Raw genomic sequence first — 27,379 nt, forward strand, 5'->3', positions numbered from 1 at the left:
TTCAATGCTTGCTTGCTTTTTCCTGCCTTCCCTCCATCCTTGTTTCCTTCCTCCTTTTTCCCCTCTTGCTCTCTTTTCCTTCCTTCCTGTCTTCCTTTTATCCTTTCTTGCTTGCTTCCTCGCTTTTTACTTCCTTCATTCCACACTTCCTTTTTCTTAGCTTTCTTTTTGTTTCTTCTAGTCTTTCTTTCTACCTCCTTTATTTTTCATTTGTTCGTTTTCCTTTTAGTCTTCCTTTCTGTCTTCGATCTGTCTTTTTTTTTGTTTTTTGTCTCTCTCTCCTTTCGACATCTGCCCCTCTTTCTTCTGCCTTTTTCTTCCACTCTTCATTTACAGTTATATTGGATCATAGAGCGAGCACTCACACTTAAGGCCTTACCACTGGAGTTTTATAAAAATCCATAAAGTTGGGGCAATTCTGCCCTCCTCCCCCGAGCTCCATAACATTTAACTTACTATGTTATTGACAAATGTGTCAGAGTCGTTCTCGTAATTATTTTCTTCCGCTCGAGACCAACTTGATGAACTGCTTTGTCCATGAAGATGAGTAGTTTGTCTCACACTTCAACACACTGACGTTTTCTCTGGCTGGGATGGTTTAGTCACGGGAGGGAAATATCAACATAACATCATCCAGTGGGACCATAACTCACATCGCAGCACCTGTTCCACCTTCAGTCATTACCAGCAATCATTTTATGATTAAATGAAGATAAGCCCTCTGAGAAATGGATTTTGGTCTTTTTGTCTTTTTGAGGAAGAGATATATTGTAAGTTTGATGAGATTGTCTGAAGTTGTTATATGTTCTGTCACGGTTTTGTAACTTTATAACAGGTAGTCATTAAAAATATTGTTCCCAAAACATGGACTGTCCCTATTGCTTTTCTTGACAGAAAAACACATGAACAGTATTTTAGTGCTCAAGAAAGCTCCTCTGTCTTTAAGAACAGAAATATAGGCATCAGAGGACATACTCTCTAGACATACAAAGCTGTGGTGCTCTTGTGGATAACACAGGTGGAATCTGGTTTGTGAAGTCTCCCAAAGCCATTTCTGTTCTTTGATCCTAATTATTTCTTGTCCCTTTTCTACTGCATAGTCCAACCTCATTAGAAAGCAAAAAATAAAAGCTAGGTCCAGTCTAATTTTTAATGACCATGTGATGGATCTTAATTTCAATCCTTGATGTCATCATAAGTCCAATTTCTATTTACCCTCTGGAAAATATGAAGATATGATTTGGTGGCTTGTCATTTTCCCCCTTGATTTCATATTTTTGACATAAGGTCAGGGCTAGTCTGGCGGTGTAATGATGTGGTTTTCGTAGCATTTCTCTCCAAATGGCGGACCAAAATGGAAACTCTAAAAAAGACGTTCTAAGGACTCTGTAAATCCATGTTAATGCCATCTTGTGTTTAGTCTCTTTGAAACACAACCACATTAATGAGTGATGCACGTTAACGGCAAATTGGTCAGCCAGACGGGATATCTGATTTCCGACAAGTTCCTGACTGTTCTATCACTGCCTTTGCTCTGGGTCAGAGCCACAGTATTAGGTCTTATTTTTTGGACAATTGAAGGGACAGCTCACCTAAAAATTCTAATTCTGTATTTTGGAGACGTTTGGCAGAATGACAGCCTCGTAATCATTCGTATTCTTTGGATATTTTTTCCATACAATGAAAGTTAAGTGACTGATTTTTTTTCAGTTCGGTTAAATGACGTCAGTGGTTAATTGATTATTATTAATATTAACAGTAGAAGTATTTAAATTTCAAACAGTGATTTTGCCAGTCTTTGGCTTTTATTTGGGGGCGGGGTGGGGGTATTTTTTCCCCTTGTTCTCCCAATTTGGAATGCCCAATTCCCAATGCGCTCCAAGTCCTCGTGGTGGCGTAGTGACTCGCCTCAATCCGGGTGGCGGAGGACGAATCCCAGTTGCCTCCGCGTCCGAGACCGTCAACCCGCGCATCTTATCACGTGGCTTGTTGAGCGTGTTACCACGGAGACACGGCGCGTGTTGAGGCTTCACGCCATCCACCGCGGCATCCACGCACAACTCGCCACGTGCCCCACTGAGAGCGAACCACATTATATAGCCATCACGAGGAGGTTACCCCTTGTGACTCTACCCTCCCTAGCAACTGGGCCAATTTGGTTGCTTAGGAGACCTGGCTGGAGTCACTCAGCATGCCTTGGGATTCGAACTAACAAACTCCAGGGGTGGTAGCCAGCGTCTTTACCACTGAGCTACCCAGGCCCCCACTCTTTGGCTTTTTAAAGAGAATTCATTTCTTACTGCTGCTAAACAATCACTTGAAACCATCTTCATGAAAAATGGAATGTAACACTTAACACCTGAAACTTGCTTTTTCCTTAAATTAAAGCTGGAAAACATCCATCTCTGGGGGTGTAGAGCCTTTTGAGATGTGTTTCATGTTCTCATTAATGAAAACTATTTTGTTAATGGCTTTTTGCAAGTGAAGAGATTTATATTCCTCTGAGTGGGTGAGCACTCTTTAATTTTATTCTTGTAAAAGGGAATTTCGACCTGGTTTAACTAGCGGCAGTAAATCATTAGTCGAGTTTTTAACACAATTGTATTGATATAATGTTTTCCGCATGTCGAAATATGTACGATTATCCCACTCCAAATGGACTTTTCCTCTTTTTCAGGACAACTGGAATAAAACCTTTAAAGATGGCTTTTTTCCTCTCTTGAAACCAATTTTCAAGTAGAATTGCTTTACCAGTCACTCGTCAGACGTATTCTCTCTGCAGACTGAAAAGTATCAGTTGCATGTCTGCAAAGATTGTGTCTTCTAGAAGAGATGAGCAAACACTCAGATATTGTGCATCTGCTTACTTCTAATGTTTTTCATATTTATTTTTTTTTAAATTAATTGCTCTAACCTGTTCACAAAGCATTCGTAAAGTACTCCACTTTAATGGCGAACTTTGTGTGGGAGTAAAACTGTGAATTTAGCAACAAGTTTTAATTGTTACAATACAATAAAGACAACTTAAAGGAATATTAAGGTAGTGTTTTTTTTTGTTTTTGTTTTTTGCAGAATTATATTACATGGTTCGTTAAACCAATAGTGCCATAAAAAAAAACAAATGAGATGAAAAACCACGTCATTAAGTGGTGCTTTTATGACACTTTTGTTTTGTTTTTTAACACTTTGTCCTTTGAAAAGCAATTGCAATGCTCTATCAGTTGAGGTACCGCTCAATTTGATCACGCTAGAGCAAGCTTGTAAATGTAGTTGGTTATGAAATGCAAATGTTAATTTATCAATGTATTGCTTGTCATGTCAAAGTCATGCCTTATATACTCCTTGTTTTGTAGCCCTGTTTCAAACAGGCTTTTTTAGTGTCTGTAGCTTTAAATGCAAAGAAGCTGCTGCTCCCCACACCACTTTCTGGAAGTGCCATGGATACCCCTGCGACAATGCAGGAGAACTTAAACAGTTACACAGAGAACACACTAAGTCAGTCATCTTACTGTATTGTGCATAACAAAGGTCGGGTTATGAAATATGAAAAACAGCTATAGTTGTCGAAAATACCACTATCGTTTCGTAATCGTTTTTGAAATAATGACCGGTTTTATTACACAGAAAATCATCATTGCATGACCACTCAAGCGGGACTGTGGAGGACGGCAATCAGTTTATATCGTAACCGAAACAGAGCTACAGCTTCACTGTTATGGAATAAGGTAGTTAGGGACTAGTTACTACATTACACAAAGCACAATGTTTTCACAACGAGTTTTTCGCACAACATGCAAACAAGCAGATTCAGAAAGCCAAATTGCGGACATTAAAAAAGTATAAAGTGCAAAACTCACGACTTGCAAATTTGAAGTTTGGTCACGGAGAGTTGGTTGCGATCCATCCTTGATCCTTCGCTTTGAAGCAAATCCAGCGTTGCGTTGATGAAGCAGTCCGAGTTACCACAAGCGGCTCTAGTGAGGAGATAAATATGGCAGACTGTGTGCTTCTCGCTCAGGTTTTAATGAGGGCGGATCTAAGCTACTTGGGCGGATCTCTTCGCCAGCCGTGGGTGGTACCTTTCCCCTTTTGATGTCATAAGGGGCTCAAACCTGAACAGCTCGTTCGGAGACACTGTTTTTTATTGATGGGGAAAGGAAAGAAATGAGGGTTTACGAACTGATAATCTGCTGTTTTGACTGATCTGTGTGAAAGTGAATAAAAGTCATTGTTGTTGTTGCACCTCTAGTGTTCATTTCACCAGGAAATTGCTGCGATATGTACAATGAGCAATGTAAAAACCTGTGGTAAAATGTAGGTGTGGTAACATTATGAGACCAGGTTGGGTTCTGTTGTTGGGTTTTTTCATGAATGTATTTTTTTTCTGATGGCAAGATTATTTAGTTTTATATTTGGTATAAAAGAAATTGCATTTGTCGTTTTAAGTAATAGGGAAAGACACTCAATGCATGAAATACTCATAGCTTTTATTGTCATAGTAAGGGCTGCAGTGACACAGCAATATTTCTTTCCAGACCCTAGCTTTGACCTTCCAGTCATTAAAGGAAAACCTCACCAAGGCAGTCCGTATATCTTACATTACATTATATATTTCAGGAATCGGGTCATGACGTGACTACTTTCATTAGAACGAGTGACACCACAGCAGGATGGAATGTCTCGCTACCTCATAAAGATTGACCTCTGAGGTAACGAATGACAACACTCGTTATCTCACTGTCACACACGGGGCGGCATTTTCAAGCCCCCTTACAGTGGGGAAAACATCCCATCTGACTACCATTAGCTCCTAGTGACCTCCTCCAGTGCTTTGCGACATCTAATCCAGACCCCCATCTGCTGAAAAGCGTTTTCTGGGCTCCGGTCCTCTCCCCAGGCCGCAGAGCTTTCGGTGTTTGGTTAAACACCCAGGGTGCGCTGTACTACGATCGGCCATTAGGGCATCGGCAGTCCGCTCAGATCTGCGGCTCTCTGCTGTAAGTTCGTGGGCGGATTTCGTCTGGACAGCTCCACGTCCAGGAAAAGAGCCCGGTATCGCTTTCAAACCAGTGCTGGATGCTTAATCTAAGCCAGACGTGAACCAGCTGCACTCGCACACGCATACGGAACCTGCTAAGGTCACAGCAGTGACTTGAGTTAATTTATTCAAAAGAGAATGGGGGTTATACGACGGGAAAAAATGAAAGCAATTAGGCTGGCGAAGTCCTTTGTTCTCATTTTCAAATTGCTCTTATTGTGACTTTTCCATTGTTAAAGCGCTCTCTTACCCTGTTCGTTTTTATGACGTGTTTTCTCTTGGGTAAATTTACAGTGCACAAAGTATATAAACAGGCCGAAACTACAGAGAGGCTTAGCAGAGCCAGAGAGTTCATTCCTTCCATTGAAATAAGAAGGTCGGAAGACCTATTTCAGACCAGTCCATCCACACTGACCTTTTAAACAGGTCCACCTCGGAGTCCTTATAATAATAATAATAATAATAATAATAATAATCATAATCATAATAATAATAATAATCATCTGAACAAAGCTACTCTTTATCATGGCTACTCTAATATGGTTAGCTGGCAAACTATTTATGTTTGTTAAAAGATAAAACATCTTAAACCAGCATAAGCTGGTTTGCTGGTCTCACAACCTAGTCAGGTTGGTCTGGTTACTGGTTTTAGAGAGGTTTTGTGCACTTGTTAGCCATTCAGGCAGGAATAGAAGCTGGACGACCATCAAAACCAGCTTGAACAGCTTGACAAGAGATGAGCTCAATCTGCAGCATTTTTGGCATAATGTTGTATAGTGAGGAACTTACAATAGCCAATATTTCCACTGTTGGGCCAGTGTGAGCCAGGGCTATTAACTGGCCAGTCAGGGCCAAAAGCCTCAGACCTCGTGCCGCAAGTCCAAAATCGATCTGCGTTCCCACCATCGGGCCAATAGTCTGGCAGCGTTGCCCTAAAACCCACCCTTAATACGCTGCCCTGGTGTCAACATCACACATCCCGTCCATTTCACAAGCAAGAGGGAAACTCAAGCTGAGGTATCATGTTATCTAGTTATCTAGAATATCAAGTTTATATGGTTTGTAAACATTAGCTAGCTAGAAAGATAAGTTAGCGTTGACCAGAGGTGGGTAGAGTAGCCAAAAACTGTACTCAAGTAAAAGTACAATTAAAGTTTACTTCAGTAGAAGTAAAAGTACTAACTAATGGTCGACAAATATATCGCAGAGGCCGATAAATCGGCCAATATTCTGACTTTTCATTTTTCATCTTTTTAATTAAAATGTTCCCTTTTGGCCGATATATGTTTATTTATTAAAAAAAAAAATCCTTTCTTGAGGGCACAGAAAATCAGCTGCTTGCATGTGAAGCGTTTGAGACATGTAAACAACCAGTCATGTCGCTATTTCATAGCTTTTATAGTCCTGCGTGGATTCTTAGTGTAGTTACAGTTTTCAGTGTCGAAAGAATTTAGATCATTAGTTCTGTACAGCAGTACCGCCGCTCCCTGAATGCAGAGTACGCAGTCTGGGTAGGTCACCAACTCCGGTCCCACACTCAACTGCATATCTCTCCCATGCACGCCACGCTGTGCACACGCAGAAATGCTGTCTGTTCGCGCTCCAGTTGTCAATCACGTGATCGGCAGAGCAAAAGGCATTTACACTTAACTTGTATGTTTACATGGATTTATACAGTAGGCAGTTTGATCCACCTGTTATTGATGTTTCCCTGCCTTAATCAGCCCGAAGTAGCTGCAACAGTTTCCAGTACACCCGCGAGGGCGCGGGGTAAATGAGTAAACACTGCTCATGACATGCGGGACAAAGCGCATTGATGTTGCTGCAGATTTAAAAATGTACTTAAAATCTTCCGCTGTCGTAAAAGTCCCATTCAGTGATCTCTCAATAGATTACGCATTAATTAAAATTAAACCCAGTAATGTAACGACAGGAACGCTGCCCATTGTAATGAAGTCAAAGTAAATTCTTTTTCATTAGAAATTTACTTGAGTGAGAGTAAAAAGTACCCACTGTTAAACCTACTCTAAAAGTACATTTTTTTCCCAAAAAGTTGCTCAAGTAAATGTAATGGAGTAAATGTAGCCCGTAACTACCCACCTCTGGCGTTTACAACTTGCCGACTTTAACTGCCATGGTGTCCCGAGTGGTCTCTCCACTAACAGCGGGACGATGTACCAGCACACTGTCCAGGACCTCGAACCATGGGAAGTTCTTTCTTTGAGCACGCTTTGTCCATTGTGCATTTTAACAGAGATGTACTGTACCCGCAATTTTTCATTTTTCCCAAACCTGTACCATTGTGTGCTGAATACACAACCTGGCAAGTTTGGTGAAACTCCGCCTTTGACATTTGACCCCGTCTCACTTCCCAGTTGGCCTTGTTTGGCCCAAGTATAATCGGCGGGCCAAAGGCCATTGACCCTGTGAAAGCTCTGAGGAGGTACGACGACTGGGAAGTGAACGCAACTGGCCTTGGCACACACTAGCACGCCCTCATTTGGCCCGATAGTGGAAACGCGGCTAATGAAAGTGAATGGGGCCAGTCCATTTAGAATAAAACACGATGTTTCGAAAGCATAGCCACAAGATATTATTAGTGCGATTTTTAAAATTGCTTACTAAACTTATCTGTGTAAAGTTATGTCCAATATTGCAACTTTGTTGCCATGACAACATAATGCCAGTTAACAATCTAATTGAGTGGTTCTCAACCCTGTCCCTGGAGCCCCCCCGCCCCCCCAACGCTGCACATTTTGTATATCTCCCTTTTCTGACACACCCAGTTCAGGTCTTGTTGGGGTGGCTCCAGGAACAGGGTTGAGAAACACTGATCTAAGTGATGTTATCACACTGGCCCCATTCACTTCCATTTTAAGTGCCTCACTATAACTTTTTTTATTAGTTGTTTTTTTTTTTTTTTTTTTTACAATGGAAGTGAATGGGGCCAATCCATAAACATTTAAAATACACATTATTTAAAAAGTATAGCCACAAGATGTAAACATTATATGTGTTAAAATGATTTTAGTGTGATAATAATGTTAACCGCCATTGTTATCATGACATCAAAGTTGTAATATTGGCTGTAACTTTACACTCAAAAGGTTAATTAGCAATTTTACACTAAAATCATGTCAACACTTATAATGCATCATCTTGTGGCTATGCTTTTGAAACATCTATATTTTAGTGTTTACGTACTGGCCCCATTCACTTCCATTGTAAGTGCCTCATTATAACCACAATTTTTAAATATCATTATTATTGTTTTTAAATAAACTAGGGATGAGTCGAACATTTTGCTGGTGGTACTCAACATTATGCCACAAATGCTGTTGATTAAGCTTAAATTGTTTTAAACCCAGAACAATCCTTTAACTTGGTCCACTAAATGCAGATGTTTTGTACCATTATTTTCAGTAGTGTTCGCTTTTATTTACGGCTTAATGTGCTTTTATGGAACTCTTAATCAAGTGAAGCTCTGGCGAGCTCTTTGGAGTCTCCCATATTTTTTTCATATTCCTTACGCAGGATGCATGGGTTTGGATATTATTCCATGGTCATTTTCCAATTTTGATTTTTCCAGCAAGCTGTTAGTGGTCAAAGTAGCGGCATTCTGATAGCTGCCACTCACAAAAACCCACATTCACGCACAAGCACCTCTCTCTCTCTCACTTAATACGCGTGCACACGGATGCGGTACGCTAATACGTTTGCACACATTCCTGCCGCAGATGCATGGCCCTGTTTGGATGGAGCTCATGGAAAGTGTGGAGGTGGCTTGCTTCCACCGCGAGGTTGAGTTTACTGGGATTATAAATGATCGCATTAGAGCGAAATGCAAACCTGCATTTGTGGGGAGGAGATGCGAGCTGCTCCGTACGTTGTCAAACTGATTCCATAAATCCCCGTCTTAAGCAGTTCTCCCCATTGCAGCACCTCTCCATCAGAAGCGAGCGTTTCTCTGCGTTGAATGCCCAAACTGTACTGCCAGAGTCAAATCAGCACTGCCATTGGAAAAAAAATTCCGTGCCAGCATGAATTCATAAATCAAATTACTTAATGCACGTAAATGCATTACTGAATTTCGAAAGTCCACATTTTTCAATTTTAAGCTAGATTGCCCCTAAATTGCCCCAGGAGAACTCCTTAATTAATATATTTATAAATAGACCAGTCCTGAGAAGTTAAGTGGTCATTTTTCAAAGAAAACATTAGAAATGTACGGGTGTTTCATCGGCTAAGCCCTGCTGAGTTGTGAAGGTGAGTTGTGGTCCAGACAGATCTACACATAGCGGATATAAAATGGTATTTGTAACTTTCTGTTTATTTGGTGCATGTAAGAGTAGTTTTCAGCCAAGTGATCCCACAACACCCTGGAAAAATGTTCAGATGATTTTTGTTGATTTGGAGTCTTTTGCCACTTTTTATTGACACAGGTATCAAAAAATGGGCAGGAAGTTATTGGGAATTGGAGATATTAGCATATAATAAATATACTGCAGTATTAGCTACTTTTAGAAGTTACTCTGGTGTGAATTCCTCATGTTTAGACAGTTTAGGAAATTGCGTTACGTTACGTTTTGCATTCTGACTAGCACGTAACTTAGCTCACATTCACCTGTTCGTTGGCTTCATTGTCTGTGCGGATGTAAGTTGTAATATTACATTTGTTGTGTATTTAGCTGATTAATGTTACCTATATAGGATGCGCTTAAGTAAGGTAATTAACTCTGTATGTTAACATTGAGGTAGAATGTAAACAGACATGCTGTTTAAGTGCATTGTATTTTTTTCCCATCAAAAGGCAACATGAACGTAGTTCTTATGAGTTGACATAAAAGAAAGTCATACAAGATTTAATCAAAATAAGGGTGACTAAACGTTGACATAATGTTCATGTTTTGGTGAACTTTTCCTTTAAAAGGCTTAGCTTTACCAACATAATTCTGGTAACCTCAACTTCTTGAACCAACAAGAAAGCCATTCTGTCATTTGATGCTTCCTTGTCTTGGAAGTTTTCCTCTCCTCCTTGTTCTTCAGGAGTGTGTCAGTCACCTTAGGTGGTCAGTCTGGCTCTTAACAAAAACAAGGGGCTCCTTTCCTCTAGAGATCCCCTGCCATCCATCTGAGAGACAGATCCACTGACAGATGTTTTAGTTGTTTTTTTGGCGAGAGTCGTACAGGTGCTGCATTGCCCACCCCTGGTCCCATATGCAAAGATCGCCCTGGTCAGGCAGACACTTCCATAAACGTCTGAAATATCAAACACACTTTCCTAATAGACCCTCACTGCTTGTACAGCGACCGGGGACTCAGACCACAAACCGTGCAGTCGATACGCCACATCCGTATACCCCAACCTCTCCTCCAGCTGTTTAAGGCATTATCAGAGTCTGGATCAAATATCTCTGTGTTTAATAACGTCCCCCTTTTAACGTGTTAATTCACTCTGTCGGTTTACGTTGACTGCAGCGTCATGGGAAAACTTGGCTGCCACCGTATCAGTCATTTCCGAGTCATCGCCTCGCCGTAATGTGTTGTTTGTTATCGGGAACATCGTTCAATGTCAAAATCACGTTTAGACTTTCACCGCATCCACCGATCTGAGCATATTCGTAAATAAGTTCCATGAAATCGTAGAAGTGGTTTGGAAAATAAACCAGATGTACTTGCAAGTGGGCGGCCAAATGTGCGTCTACAGACAATCATCCAGCAGGGCCTGACCGCAGCTTATTCTTTATAACAAAACCTGCACTGGAGGACACTCGTGCTGCGGAAAGAAGATAAACGTTAATTTGCAGCTGCGAATAAGCAGGAAACAGTATTATCGATATCTAAGTGTATTGTGATTCAAAACTGAAATGTTACACTGCCAAAAAATGTCTTACTCAGTATTTTCATCATGTTTTCCAGTAAAAAAAAAAAAAAAAAATATATATATATATATATATATATATATATATATATATATATATATATATATATATATATATATATATATACACATACACATCCTTAAGGGAAGATACTTGAAGCAAAATGACTAGATATTTCCCAATGGGGTAATAGCAATAAACTTGTTTTCCTTGGCAAATAGTTTTTGCTTACTGTAAGCATAAACCTCTTTCTATTTTGTAAGATTTCTCTGAAAACAAGGCTAAATATCTTTCCATTTGTGTCTTTTTTTAATTTTTTATTTTATGGATATTTAGATGTTTTTACTGAAAGTTGAAAAAATACAGAGTACACTGCAGAATATCATTTTCCTACGGAGTATTTCTGTCCACTATATACTATATTAAAATATCCTGAAAATCCGCAAACAAGAATGAATTACTTGAAAAGCATAATTACATGATATAAAGTCTTTCAAATTTTCAGAGATATCTAACCAAATTGAATGGTTTATTGTCCCTTTGAATCAAGAATTTATTTTTATTTATTTTTTTTTTTAACCCCATTGGTAAGTAGTTATTTATTTATTTATTTATTTATTTATTTATTTATTTTTATATACATTACAAAATTTTGTTACAAAAGTACTTGGTAAGACAATGTTTTTTTTGTTGTTGTTTTTTTTGCAATGTAAGAAAAATATTTTTTTTTTGCAGTAAGCGTTCAGCGGACTTTCCGCGTGTCAGTGCGTACTGTGCTGATGATTAAATTTGCGCCTAATGCAGTGTTCAAGGGGCATAGCCTTTAGGGATTGTTAAAACATAACTCGTTCTTAAAAAAAAAAAAAAAAGAAATGCGCAGGTTCAACTCCAAATTAGTTTTTAAAGTTTAATGTTTATTTTTTTTTCTCCCCTTTTTCTCCCAATTTGGAATGCTCAATTCCTAATGCGCTCTAAGTCCTCGTGGTGGCGTAGACTCGCCTCAATCCGGGTGGTGGAGGACGAATCTCGGTTGCCTCCGCGTCTGAGACCGTCAACCCGTGCGTCTTATCACGTGGCTTGTTGAGCGCATTACCGCGGAGATATAGCTATAGATATGCCCCACCGAGAGTGAGAACCACATTATAGCGATCACGAGGAGGTTACCCCGTGTGACTCTACCCTCCCTAGCAACCGGGCCAATTTGGTTGCTTAGGAGACCCGGCTGGAGTCACTCAGCACACCCGGTAGCCAGCATCTTTACCACTGAGCTACCCAGGCCCCCCAAGTTTAATGGTTTTTAACCTGAAAAATAAAACGAGATGCAGCGCAACGGTCAAAGACATCCGTCTAGCACGTTTACACAGAAAAAGCTATTAAAACAATGCAGACATATGCAAAATGGTGTTTGGTGTAAACAGCTCCTTGTATACTAACCTTGTTCTTAGTTTGCTTTTTGTTTAAATAGAAATAGAGTAATACATTTACGTATTGCCGCCAAATGTTTCATAACACTTCCACGTCCACACTAATACGTTTTAGTTTGAAAACCAATTAATTTTGCTACGATCACACTTTTTATCCACAGTAGAATGGCGGTTTCGTCCACATAAAATAGAGCATTACGAAAACGCTCTGCATTATTACTGCATACTTTGGAAAACAATGATGTTAGGAAACTGAAAATGGAGTTTAAACGAAAACAGATTGGTGTGGATGAGGCCTTACTCGAAATGGTTGTCGATCTTGATTTTTCCCAAAAATATTAATGTGAAAATTTTAACTTAAATATTGGTTCTTTCTGTTAGTATAGTGATACAGTTTTTTAAAGTACAAATATTCCGATACTTGCTTTAATACCTCCTTTAATCCCTGGTTTAGTACTAAAACATAGGTGACAACTTCAGATTTTCTGCCAGCCAGTCTGGCCCCAAAAAAGTTGCTTAAAAATTTCTGAGGATGAGTCGCAGATGTGTTTGAGCATCGCTTGGCAGACAGCGTGGCAATTGGAAGCAGACCCCGTCTACAATAGCCATCCTCACTCTGGAGTCTGGATACTTTCACTTTTTTTTTTAGCTCTTTTCGAGAATAAGTATATATATTTTCCTCCGTGCTTCCAGGATTTGGTCAGAAAGCCGAGCGGGAACGCTTCACTTCCAGGCATGCGGTTCCTGCTCCAAAAACAACTTTCATTCAGTGCTCCCAAGTGACAGCACACTGGTGGGATGAAGGGGGTGGACTGCTTTCTGACTTTTAGAGTAGAAGAAAAATGAATGAGTTTTTGGAATGATTCTGCACCTTTCTCAACTTGTGTCGTTTTCTGTAGTCGTCTTCCATGATATATTACGGCTCATTGTGACTCACACATGCAAGCTTATCCTGAATCACTCTTACTGACACTGGGAGGATGCAACTTTCTCCCAGAGGTCTGTTTGCTTGACTTCAAACAGCAGATTCGAGGGACATCAGTACCGTAACCAAACATAATGTAAGGCTGACTCACTTAGAAGCTTTGGCAACTACACCGATTAGTAACATGGAATTCTCAGAAAGCATAATTGCCGTACGTTTAGAAAGACTGTGTGTCTTGTGTCATAATCCCGTGGGTCCAGCTTTTGTTAGAGATCATCGATTTCTGTTTTGTGTCAGGAGGCAATTCTCTGCGGTTTGGAACTGTCCTCTGGTAATAGGCATACGAAATGCTGGTTTGAACACTTTGATGCATTTGGTTGCAGTGAGGCAGTCAGCTTTTTCCCTCTGTCTAGACGACTTAAGGTTTAAGAAAGTGTCTTTTAATTTTCTTTCTTGGTTTCCTTCATGATGTAATACCCTGTCAGACTGATCAAGCAAATATTTTGGGTTATGTAGCAGTAAAATTTCTTTCGTTAAAAATAAAAGTTGGTAACGCTTTACATTAAGGTTATTATTGTTAACATGAGTAAATGTCTTTTTTTACTAATCTTGGTTAAAACAATCTTACATTTTTATCTTAATTAATGTTAATTTATGAAAATACAATTATTCGTTCATGTTAAATCATAATGCATTAACTAATGTTAAAGGTGCTATATATAAGATTGACAACAAGTGTTTGAAATGGGTATTGTAGTCCAAATTCAAAATATTGGAGAGTTGTCTGCCCCGCCCCAGACTCTAACCTCATGCGGGTTGCCAGAATGTTGACATGCAAATTAGCCGATTCAGCATCCGTTTTAAAGGATTTCTGGGCTTTAAGCTGTCTCCATCTTCCAGAGGTGTATCCAATATTTATCCTCGTTTTACTACGCCTCTGGTCATGGTGGTTTTTGACGGATGGTGAGGCTTTTTAGGTCGGGTGGAATCTGTTATCTCTGATTCAGTTCGTTTGCTGGCTTCCATTGCTGCAGCACGCAGTGTAGTTTGCCTGCAAACTTGTTCAAATCTGGCAACCCGGCGGTGTTGAAATACTATTGGTGAGTGGGCAGTGGGCGGGATCACACAAGCCAAAACATAAATTGAAATTTCGGCCCGGAATGGAAACTTCAAAGTAGAATATACTGGCTGTAGCATTGTTATCGGAGAAGCCAGTATTTCAACTTAGCATGTTTGCTAATTCTCTATATATATTAGAATGTGCTGAAATTAACATTTAACCAAGATTAATAAATGCTGGGAAGGTATTGTTGATTGATTTTTGGGTGATTTTTACTGGTCATATTTAACCCTAAATTAATAATAAAAGAAAAGAAAATAAAGCTTACATTTAGGACAAATATATATATATTTGTTTTTTATAACTTCGACATTATTTTCAGGACATTTGGGCACATTTTATCCCCCAATTCGCATTACCATAACTTGTCTGTACGTTTTACTTTTACTCATCCCATTGTTTTCAGTGATTATTTTAATTACTGTAACAGTTTTGCAAGGATTTTTAAAATTAAAAACAGTGAAAGTCAGCACCAAGGGTGTACTAATATGATATGTAAATACTTTACAATTTTAATTATATATACAGTACTGTGCAAAAGTCTTAGGCACATAAGATGTTTCACAAAAGCATTTGTCTTAAAATGGTTATTTATATCTTCAGCTTTAGTGTGTCAATAGGAAATATAAATGATAGACTCTCAAACATTACTTTTGTAAATAGAAATGAATAGAATAGAAGAACAGGGAGCCCTGCAACAGATGGCATGGCCCCCACAAAACCCCCCACTGAACATCGTGTCAGTCTGAGATTACATAAAGACACAGAAGCGACTGAGACAGCCGAAATAGATAGAAGAACTGTGGCGAATTCTCCAAGAAGCTTGAAACATCCTATCTGCCAACAACCAAGAGAAACTGTGTCCAGGTGTACCTAGGAGAATTGGGGCTGTTTCAAAGGCAAAGGTGGTCACACCAAACATTGATTTAGCTTGTTTATGTTTACTGGACTTTGTATGACATTAATTGATAAATGAAAACTATTTATGGCATTATTTTTGAAGACATTTTTCACAAGTGCCTAAAACTTTTGCACAGTACTGTATATATTTATTCACATCGGGTTGATGAGACATAGTGACCATCTTTTTTTGCATTACAATAAGAATTTGTGGGGGTTAATTTTCCATATCCAAAATATAATTTCTTATTTGTTTCTTTAGATTTTCGATTAAAGTAGGACCAGGACAATTTTGGGGTTTTGTTAGAATCACCCTGTAAGTTCATGTTTGTTCCATCTTGTCGTGACTCGACATGGCTTTCAGAATGCTTTTGATTACTGTTTGTTTTTTCAAGATTATCTCAAGCTTTTGATTTGCCCTCATTACGAAAGTTGAAGCCACGACCTTTGCAAATTCCGTGCTGCAATTCCAAGGATGTTCCTGTAGCCAAGGAATCCCGCCATTGGGAGCCAGAGGTCAACAGTGTTGGAAAATATGATTTTTTTGACAGACCTGCGGATTTTCCTCACCGAACTGACAACACGACCAGCTTTATTTTTACCCACACAACCAAAGCTCTGGGCGGGCCAAACGGATTACGATATTGCAGAGTGAACACAGAGCAAGGTCGCAAGCTGAATCTATTATTACTCTGTTTGTTTTTATGGGGGGTTTTGAAGCCTCCAGACCTGTTTTGATGGATTAACCTGTCATACAACTGCCACCGTGTGTCTTGACGAGCCAATGTCACCGTTCGCCAGCTCCAGAACTTTGAACCTTGAGAATCCAGCCGAGAACCGCCTCCTTCCCCAGGCAGCCCACCTCCTGCTTGAGTAGTCCATTTAATGATCATACGTATTCAATCATTCACCGCTGGAGCTCTCAGCAACCTGCTTCTTTAAAAAATGACTCTACACGCTGACTGACACCAAGCCCTAGTCACGAGACTCTTTACATCGGGTTGTGTCTTAAATGTCTTTTACTCTTTTTGAGAAAGACAAGAACACTCTAAATCAGCTGTTTTAGACTGATTTAAAAATGGGATCGCAGGTCTTTTCTGATTGGATCGCGGACAGCAGGGAAAAACAATGCTAAATGCAAAAAATTAAATGCAGTTAGGCATATAATTGTCTGTAGTAAGAATTTTGAATTATTTTGAGGACACATTAGCACATTTTACCCCACAATTCTCATTAGTAAAACACGTGCAGACCAGGGCTGGATTGGTAATCTGGCATACCAGGCATTTTCCCAGTGGGCCAACGCACTTTGGTGCCGATCAGGGGCGTACCGGCCATCGGGAGAAGCATGACTTTTCCTGCCAGCCGCAAAATGGGCCGCGATCAGCTGAAATGAGCCGCTGCGTTATGCAGAACGGGCCACAAAACGGCGCCGTGATATGCCGAAGGCCGATTTCTCTTCCCAGTCCACCCCTGGTTCAGACGTTTTACTTTTACTATTCCCATTGTTTTAAACGATGACTCACACTTCTGTAACAGCACAAGTACAATGAAAATAATGTCCCAATAGAAAAAAAAATCCTAATGGACATAAAACAGGCTTCATTTTCTATGTGCAAAATTACATTTATTATTTCTTTCTTTTGAATTGGGAGTAAAATAGGACCAAGACATTTTCATTTGACAGGTTTTGCGAGAATCACTGCCATTTTGCAATCACCCCCTTCTTTTGTTGTTGATATCAAAGTGCATCCAATCAAATTTTATGGTGTTTTGGAGCAAGTTAATTTGTCACTTGGTAGAAGCTAGCCAAATTTGGAAGATGTCAACATGGACAAACAACATGCCCTCAACATGAATACCTTTTTCATGCTTTTCAGAATATTTTTTTTTTTACTTTTGTATGATAAACAATTTTGGTTGTGTATTGGGTTGCAACTTGATGTAAACCAATGTAGAATCTTGGTCTTGAGGCAAAACCAATTCTGAACCATGGGTCTAAATTAATTTTGCATGCTTAAAATCTAGTATGAATGCACCTTAATAGCATTCAGTGTAGACTTGTATTTATCTGTATGTGTCTTCCCTGGGAATCAAACCCATGATCTTTTTGTTGCAAGCTGTATGCTCTACCATTTGAGCTGCAGGTGTTAAGAACAGTTTCATTCAGAAATAACGGTGGATTTCAAGCCTTTTCCTGTGCTCTGGTTCTCTGCAAGGGTCACTGCTCTCCGTGTGGCCTAATTTCTCGCCTCTCCAGGGTCATTTAGGCCTCTTTACGAGGGTCCCTCATGAATATCTGGGGGGTCATGTTCACTCTACGGTCTGTGAAACATGTGAAAGTGAGGGGGCACCTTTTTGAGAGGAGGGGCCCAGTCCATTTGATGTTGTGTTGTAAAGAATTCGTTTCATGGGTGAGGCATCCAAGCAGAGCCATTGTAAAGCATCAGATATTACCTCATCACAATCCACACTTCCTCAATCAGTACGTTTACATGCAATTAATTTTTATTTTATTTTTAGTTGGACTAAAACAACAAATCGTCATGTAAATGCTTCAGTCTGACTAAAATCGTACTGGACCATTTTTTGCAAAGTCAGACCAAACAGATATAGATAATGTGATTGTAGCTTGGCTTTGTCCAGCATGTTTACACGTTAAAAACCCTTTAAGCTCTGCAGGAGTTTAAGATTTTCTGTTTCAGTGGCATACCCAAAATGAAAGGCTTACAACTCGACAAAAGCAGCAAGAAGGGTCAAGTGTTAGGTGTCATTATAAAGAAAACGTTTACGTTTTTTTAATGATATAGATTGATGGGGTCTGGGTAGCTCAGCGAGTATTGACGCTGACTACCAACCCTGGAGTCGCGAGTTCGAATCCAGAGCATGCTGAATGACTCCAGCCAGGTCTCCTAAGCAACCAAATTGGCCCGGTTGCTAGGGAGGGTAGAGTCACATGGGGTAACCTCCTTGTGGTCGTGATTAGGGGTTCTCGCTTTCAATGGGGTGCGTGGTAAGTTGTGCGTGGATCGCGGAGAGTAGCATGAGCCTCCACATGTGGATTGACTGTCTCAGAAGCGGAGGCAACTGAGACATGTCCTCCGCCAACCGGATTGAGGTGAGTAACCGTGCCACCACGAGGACCTACTAAGTAGTGGGAATTGGGCATTCCAAAACTGAGAGAAAGGGGGATAAATTGAGATTGAGATAGATTGATACATTCTGAGACTCTCAGCCTAAGAATCTGCTGAAAAATCACAAATTACTTTTTTCCTGTTTTTTTCTTATTTTACATAATGTATATCTGGGTGTAAAAAAGGTGTCTCTGAAAAACTACTTTTGTTTTGTTCCCAATCATGTCAACTGTATCGGAGACACATTTTGTGTTGATATGACAAAGCAATCAAAAGTTATAGCATTACAAATATAATTTATCATAGTGTCCAAAAACATCTCCATGTGTCTAAAAGCCTCTCCAAACAAATAAAACATAATTGTACATAAGAAACTAATTACACATGCAAACACAACAATGACTAAAGGTTTGCATATTATGCAGACATGATTTTAGTAATGAGATTTCACAGAATAAGTACCTTTTGACTCAATGAGTCTACATAGTGTCGCCATATCCTGGTGGCCACATGTAACATTGTGCTTCATGTGGATTATCTAAAGATCTATGCATCTGATTACATTGCATTGGAAAGTAGAGCTTCTAAGCTTTCAAATGATACCTATTTTTTGTTGGTTAAGACTGTAGTAAATTTTGACTTTTTATTTCTCGCAGGCAGTCAGCGGGCCCTTCCGAGCTTAAAGGGTTAACTGGCATGAATTTAGCTGTTGCTGCAGTTTTATTAAAGCAATGAGCCACTCATTTCTGTTCATTGCAATGATTTTACCATGGTTTAGGAACACTAAAATTGACGATTATTTTTACTATGTCATGAAGAGCGCCCTGTAAAGCATCACTTGTTTATTTTTTGATTGATAGGCTGAATTTCTCAGGTGGTTAAAAGTAAAACTGAAAGAATATTTTCCACTTGTCTTTGGGAGTTTAATGATGTTGTGTGGAAATGTCAGCCGTGTAGATGCTGCCTGCCAACAGCAACGAATCTGATCGTTTCCCTCAAACTAGTCAAGAACACGCTTTTACACATACACATCAGCAGAGCTCAATCTTCCCTCACATCTTTCCCCGTCTCACAGTCCATGCTGCAATCCTAACAGGAAGTTGATAAGAGTGTGTGGTAAGGTGAGGTGCAGGCAGGGGGCTTATCGTCTGAATGAACGGCGCTCTCCATCTGAGCTTTCTGACAGGGCTGCTATGGACTGACTGACACTTAATAAAGGCAGCGTTCAGCTGCTCAATTGAAAGCAGGTGAGCTGTATGTTTCTTCAGCTCTACAGGAGTTTTTTTTTAGTGTGTCTCTATTCTTTTGGACTGTCCTGCTGAGAGAGCAGAGATGTCACAAATGACTCCGTTGACCTTGTAAGCACACTTCAGTACTTAAAGCTAAAGTTTGAATATCATTTTTTTTTCTCGTAACGGCGGCGAAGATCCTCTTGGCAACTCTTTCTTTTCTCGTATCTTGTATTTTTTCTTTCTTTCTCGTATCCAATTTTAATATGCAGAGACAGCAATAAGACATTTGTAGGTTAATTTTACTGAAAACTGTAGACCAGGCCTATTCATCTGGTGGCCGGCAGGCCAAATCCGGCCTGTTTGAAATTTTCAGTGTCCTGCATGAGGTTGTCAGTTGTCTCGGTGGCAGTTCACACCGAATGCGTTTTGTGTCTGATCACACTGTTTTTCAACTTGCGCTAGATGGAAGTCACGCCAGGTCTCGATGTTTATACAGCGTCACGTTTTTAGACTCTTTCACAGGTTACACTACAAATAATATTTCGTAATTTTGACGAAATGAGAAGAATAAATAACTAAAGTCATGGATGACTGACAAGTGTGATTTCAAAGAAACAGAAATGTTCTATTCAGTTATTTGGTCAAGAATACATTCGATTTGAGAAGTCAAAAGTTTAAATCATTGCATCTATAACAAACTTCACTGTTTTTGTATCAGTGTGATCAACTCTCTCAGTTATGGACCAATTTTAAAGCACTTTTTAGTTTATTTAATATTATTAAAAGATAATTCTCAATTTCTTGCTGGAAAATTTTTCTTTTGATGTTTTACTTATATAGTGAACAAATATTATAGGCCTACTATAACCAAATATCTGATAGAAGCTTTTTGTTAACAAAATGTTCTGGCTTGGCCCGCACCCCCCTGAGATTTTTTTCCATCTGGCCATCTTGGCTATATAGCCCTGCTATAGACACTGGCTGTGTCTTGTTTGGAAGGCTGCATTCTAGGTAGGACGCGTCCTTTGAAGGCTGCAGTATACCGAGTGTCCTCCTTTAAACAAGCCTCGTTTAACGAGACGGCCTTCGTAGGACAAACGGAAACGGAACGTAACATGGTTGCTATGACAGCACGCCACTCTTTAACAAGCGCGAGCGCTTCGAGTGAGAAGTCCCTTTAGAAGGGAATGTATGAGGTACATTTTAGGAGAGTTATAATGATGTAAAGAGAAAAGAAAATAGATTTTACAGGTGTACTTTTAGTCTAATAATTTATTTTAATTATATATTAATATAATTATACATATTATATACTCTGCACCCATCTACTGAGGTACTTCAACTTGAGAATTAACATTCCTTGCGTTTGAACATCATATTTACAGGCAAATTGGCGTCTTTTTTTTTTTTTTTTTTTTTTAGACATTTCCGTTGAAGCAAAGAATTGTGGGTTGTGAGTGCCCAAGAAGGATACACCTCATGCATCCTCCGAATTCCCGTGAAAGAAGGTCGCATTCGAAGGCTGCATTCGAAGTGTCCTACTCGCTTTTCTGAAACGAGACAGCCTCTGACGTATGCGGCCAACAAATGCGACCTCCGGAGGACGCAGCCTTCCAAACGAGACACAGCCACTGTATCTGTGGTACTATCAAAACATTGCTCTCTTCGTTTGAGTGGCCCATCCAGCCCGACACAGTTGACAGTCGCTTTAAAGCTTAAAAAAGGACCCAAAAGTATCGTAAAAGTGGTCCATGCTATCCATGCATCATATTCCAAGTGTTCTGAAGGCACACAATTGTTTGCTTGTTTTTTTAATTGTGACATCCAATGAACCTCATTTATAGAAACACAAGCAGAACGGATATTTGTGTAAAGTCGTTTTGACGTAAATTCTCGTATTCATGAAAATATTCAAAATGTTAGTTTGTACGAACAAAAAACTAATCCTTAAATTGAAAGTGTTAATTGTGAACGTTTTGTTCTTTCAGGAAAACTGCCATGACTACATTTTGATAGAAGTGAAATACTTTGTGAGTAACCGTAATAAATAGGGCGGTTGTTGTTTTGCTTTCTTTTTTACATATATACTTAGTTGGAAATGTTTTTTGGATACATGAGTTTTATTTTTTTTTCAAAGTATAGTAGTTAATCCCCAACTTTGCTGCCTAATTTTTCTCGTTTTTCCAGCAGAAGTTCTTGGCATGGGGCAAAAAGTTTGTGGGAAGATGCAGTTTGTCTTTGATGAATACCTTCTAATGTGGCTGTTTTGACAATTTCTTAATTTGATATAAACTCAATAATATAGATTTCACTAATTCAGTGTAGGTATCGATAAATCACGTTCAATTGCATGCATGGTCTATTTTAATCCTGTTAAACCTACAGTATAAATAAAAGCATGTCGCAGACAGGTGCGTTTACAATACAGTGGAAAAAAATAGAAAAAGCCTTGTAGCTTGCAAATCTTTAATAGATTGTCAGTCGAAGACCTTCTTGAGACAATTTGGTTAATTTCTTTGAAGATTACTCCAGCACTATAAGACAAGCTTGTTTACATTGGCACGCTTATTCACGCTAGAACTTGTATTGTTTTAAGCACTAAAGAATGCAAGTTCTCGCATTCTCAACGGCATTTGTATTGAAAAAACCGACTAGGATGTTCTTAAAAAATTCTTCTTTTTAGATTTTTCATTAATGACCAAAATACTAACTTGTCTCAATGCACAAGAAGCACATCAGGCTCCCTTATTTTTTTCATTCTGAAAACTGTGTGAATGTTACGTGACAATCCATGACGCCTCCACACAGGAAATATCACATTAGCAAGTCTTACTTTGCTTCTGTTTTTCGCCGAGTTGGCATTGCTTCCTTCGAGTTGGCAAGGGAACCAGTCGCACCAGACAACACAACCACTTCAAGCGCCCACGACAGCGAAATTTCCATAGATATGTTTCGTAGACATCAGATTATATCACAATGGCTCAAAGACGGCAATCAGATAGCATGTAAGATTGACCTTGACCAATAAACCAATCAGATGAGAGCTTTTCAAGATGATTCTTGAGTGTGAGGGCCTCCACAGCTGCCTCCAGCTGTGTTTGAACACGTGACAGGGCTGCCCACTCGGACCTAATTGGATATGGTAGGGGTGTTTTTATAGAAATCACTCACAGGTGTAGCACTCGCTTTAAAGTGCCGCTTGCAGCCTCTGAGAACTTTCAGCTGTCTGCTGTTACGAGTGAGAGTTTGTGAGTCTGTGAGCGGGTGTGCACGTCCCCCCCCCCCCAGACAAAGAAATATCTTATTTTCAGACTAAAGCTCTGTTTGGTTTATTAGCAATCCAGGCTGTATAGTGGTATTGCGGTGTACTGAAAAGTGGTCGGGGAAGTGAGCTGAATACAGGGTGAGTTTAGGGTGGAGGGATGGTTTTAAGTAGGCCGCACATGCAGAACTGAGGCTTAACTGAGCTGTGGGTGCTAATAAAGGAGGTTAAGACAGTTAGCCACTCAAAATCATTTGGTTGGAGAGCGCTGGGAAAATTGGTGAGGTCTTGCTTGTAATACCTTCACTGCACATAGAGGAAACTAGATGCTTTACTTGCGACTCAAAATCGAAAAGTCATTGTTGCTATTAAAATGTTTACGTGGCATTTTAAAAAGAAATTTATCATTTTAGTCTATCCGAAATAGAACTTTACATGCAAATGTATTAGGGTAATTCTCACGAAAACTGTTAAGATTTACTAAAATCAAAAGAAACAAATAATTATATTTTGCACTTTTTGCAAAATGAAGCCTACTTTTAGGGCCATTAAAATATCTTTACATTGTGACGTTATTTTCAGGAGTTAACCCTTTAGAAAAAAATAATCTTCAAAATATTAATAACTACAGTTTTTTACCAACACAAAATAGGTATCGTTTGAAAGCTTAGAAGCTCTACTTTCCAATACATGCAGGCATTATGACCAAAACAAGGGCTTTGAAATTTGCAGACATATCAGAAGTGTTCCGTTTTGATAATTTATAAAAATAAAGAAAATTTAATTAAAAAAATCCACTGTACATATTATTGTAATCAGAAAAACATCAAACTCATCAAATAGCCATGTGTCATATGTTGTTGGAAAGCTTTCGAATAGTAGAATACAACTGTCTCATTTGTTTTACTCACAGACAAAAATATAGCGAGTAATAGCTAAGTGTGTGTCTTTTACAATTATGTTGGTGTTGCTAATATGCTGCGTTTTTACTAAACTTCACGAAACATAAACTGAACATAAAATATCACGTACCATTACTTAGAGGAGGTGATTATATTTACACACAAGGTAATCGGATGCATAGATCATTAGATAATCCACATGAAGCACAATGTTACATATGACCACCAGGAGATGGCGCCAAATACATGACACAGACTCAGTGATGACTCAAATGACACAGAATGAAACTCATTCTGTGAAATCTCATTACTAAAATCATGTCTGCATGCTATGCAAAACTTTAGTCATTGTTGTGTTTGCATGTGTAATTAGTTTCTTATGTACAATTATTATGTTTTATTTGTTTGGAGAGGCTTTTGGACACTATCATAAATTATTTTTGTGGTGCTATAACTTTTGATTACTTTGTGTCAACACAACATTTTTCTCAGATACAGTTGACATGATTGGGAACAAAACAAAAGCAGTTTTTCGGAGCCACCATATTTACACACAGAGATATATAATGTCAAATCAGAAAAATAAGAAAAAAAGTAAATTGTTGGCTTTTTTTTTTTTCATCAATTTCGTAGGCCGAGTCTCAGAATGTATCAATCTGTATCATTAAAAGATTTGAGAAGTTTTCTTTATAATGATACCAAACACCTGACCCTCCTTTTGTTTTTTTGTGGGTATGCCACTGAAACAGAAAAGATTTAAAAACACATTTTGCCCTCCAATTTTCATTACTGCAATGTGAAAAAACTAGGGCTGTCAATCGATTAAAATTGAATTGAATTAATTACATTTACTAATCGTATATCAATATTTACTGCAAAGGCCCCTAAATTAAAGTAGTTTAGAAAATAAATATTATAATTCAGACAATTCAAAAACATTACAGTGTATACATATAGTGTGGCAACAGACAAGTAAAGCATTCAGACAATACAAAAAGTGTCTTTTAAAGGGTCATGAAACACTAAAATATGTTTTCCAGATGATTTGTATGTGTTGCCCGTTATTTATGTAAGCATTAATTTTAATTTCAAGCGAAAGTGAGTAATTTAGAAAATTTTGGGGCCATTTTCGTCTTCCTGGTTTTGTGACATGGATGAGGCTTGTTGCCTGTAATGTTAGAGTGCTGATTGCCCCCTAATTGGCACCTCAAGTTGGATTTTATTGGTTATTTGACATACAGTGAGGTCAAAGTCTGAGACGAAGAGTTTTGGAGATTTGTGTCTTTTCCCCAGTCTAGTAGATAAAAGCTATATTAGCATGACTGAAAATACTGTATATAGTTGCAGTGGGTTGTTACCAAGATGTGTGAATTGTCTTGTTTTAATTGGGGCATTACCACTAACGAGTCTTATTCTGCAGGGTTTATAGTCAAATGTTGTTTTGCATTGATCAGGTAGTTCCAAACTCATGAAGTTTCTGTTTTGGTCTCTCTCTTTCCTTCTTTCTCTCTGTCTGCTCACAGGACATCCGTAACACAGTGGGCAACATTCCCATGGAGTGGTACAAAGATTATCCCCACATCGGATACGACCTGGATGGCAAGAAGATCTTTAAGCCAATCAGGAACAAAGATGAGCTGGATGAGTTTCTGGACAAGATGGAGAATCCTGATTACTGGTAAGAATGAACTGGATGTTTTTGAAATCATTCAGACATTATGATTGATAAATTATTAGGATTTTCAACACCTGAATTAACTACTAAATGTTTTTTTGGATTAAGAAATGCCACTAGCACACCTGCACAACTACACACTCACACATAGGTATTTTAATTACATTTTGTTACTTTTGTATGCAATGTTTCTCAGGCTTTAGAAGTGTTTTGTTATAGTGTGTGTGAGGATATGTATTCAACAACTTGCTACACATATGAAAAATTCAAATAAGGAATAAAGTTAAAAAAAAAGCCACATGCAGAATTAAAAATGCTGTTTAATATTATTTATTTTTCATATCTAGGCGTACTGTCCAAGACAAGACAACTGGCACAGATATCCGCTTGTCCGACGAGCAGGTCGACCTTGTGCACCGTCTGCAGGAGGGCAAGTTCGGTGATGTCAACTTCAACGAATACGAGGTATTCTTCGCTGTTGTTCGGCTCTGTTGGTGTTGGATTCAACACAAATCCGATAGTCACACAAAGTGTCACCTCAACATCTGCTGTCTGGTCTGTGAAAGCCTCTTAAACAGGCTTCTAGATAATAACCCCAACACACGTTGGGGAAAAAATGAACCTCTGCAAATTACTCCCCGTTTATGAAGCCACACAAAGCCCAACCCCAGTCTGCGCTCACTGCCGACAAATGATGTAACAAAACATTAACATGCGCACAATTAGCCATCTTAAGAAAAACATAAGCGGGAGGTAATTCGTCTGAATGGTCTCATGCCTTTTAGCGCATACAGCACCGTTTTTTATGAGAATGTGTGTTACCGTATTTTTTGGCGCAAACAGGAAGTGAGTCACCCCACATTTGGGTCTGTGTGTGATCAATTAGTCAACCTCAGACAGACTTTAAAGTCTGTAAGCACCAAAAAGCCACCTGTCATCTGACTGGGTCTCGGTTTGTGTGTGTGTGTGTGTGTGTGTTGCGTCTGGAAGTATTGATAGCCCAGATGTGCTAATTTATACTTTACCAAAGGCCCACTTTTTATTTTTGTACAGAACAAGTTAGTTTTGCTTCACACAATGACTGAGAAGTTAATCTACTCATTAGCAAACCCATTTTTATTTAAGTTGCGCATTATTCTATAGATTCAAAATAAGTGGTTTATAAGAGTAAGAGTCAACTTTTCAGGAATTGAACTAGTCGCACTTTGCACTGTAGATTCAAAAGAACTGGCTCATATGATTCGTTTGTTTGGGAATCGGACTACACTGATCACACTGTAGATTTCAAAAGAATCGGCTCATGAGTCATTTGTTTGGGAATTGGACTACACTGGGAGTGCTGTATGTTTCAATCCGTAGATTCAAAAGAACTGGCTCATATGAGTCGTTTGTTCAGGAGTCGGACTACACTGATCACACTATAGATTTCAAAAGAATCGGCTCATATAAGTCATTTGTTTGGGAATCGGATTACACTGAACACGGTGTATGTTTCAAGATGAAGATTCAAATAAACTTGCTCATATGAGTCATTTGTCCAGAAATCAGACTACACTGGGAGCACTGTATGTTTCAAGGTATAGATTCAAAAGAACTGGCTCAAAAGAGTCGTTTCTTCGGGAATCGGACTACACTGATCATACGGTAGATTTCAAAAGAATCGGCTCATATGAGTCATCTGTTTGGGAATCGGACTACACTGGGAGCGCTGTATGTTTCAAGCTGTAGAATCAAAAGAACTGGCTCATAAGAATCATTCGTTGGGGAATCAAACTACACTGAACACGCTGTCTGTTTCGAGATATAGATTCAAATAAACCGGCTCATAAGAGTAATTTGTTTGGGAATCGGACTACACTGATCACGCTACGTTTTGCGCTGCTGA

At 39.0% G+C, this 27,379-nt stretch overlaps 1 protein-coding gene across 1 annotated transcript in view; it reads left to right on the forward strand.

The window, feature by feature from the left end:
- LOC127425541 (ribosome biogenesis protein bop1) overlaps window positions 1-27,379 on the forward strand; it is a 118,967-nt gene that overhangs the window by 58,492 nt on the left and 33,096 nt on the right. The window contains exons 4-5 of the mRNA XM_051671649.1: window positions 25,343-25,497; window positions 25,842-25,959. Of these exons, the coding sequence (XP_051527609.1) occupies window positions 25,343-25,497; window positions 25,842-25,959 (273 nt within the window). The remainder of the gene's footprint in view (window positions 1-25,342; window positions 25,498-25,841; window positions 25,960-27,379) is intronic.

The sequence above is a fragment of the Myxocyprinus asiaticus genome, chromosome 34 (genome assembly GCF_019703515.2).
Source record: "Myxocyprinus asiaticus isolate MX2 ecotype Aquarium Trade chromosome 34, UBuf_Myxa_2, whole genome shotgun sequence".
In the NCBI taxonomy this organism is placed as follows: domain Eukaryota; kingdom Metazoa; phylum Chordata; class Actinopteri; order Cypriniformes; family Catostomidae; genus Myxocyprinus; species Myxocyprinus asiaticus.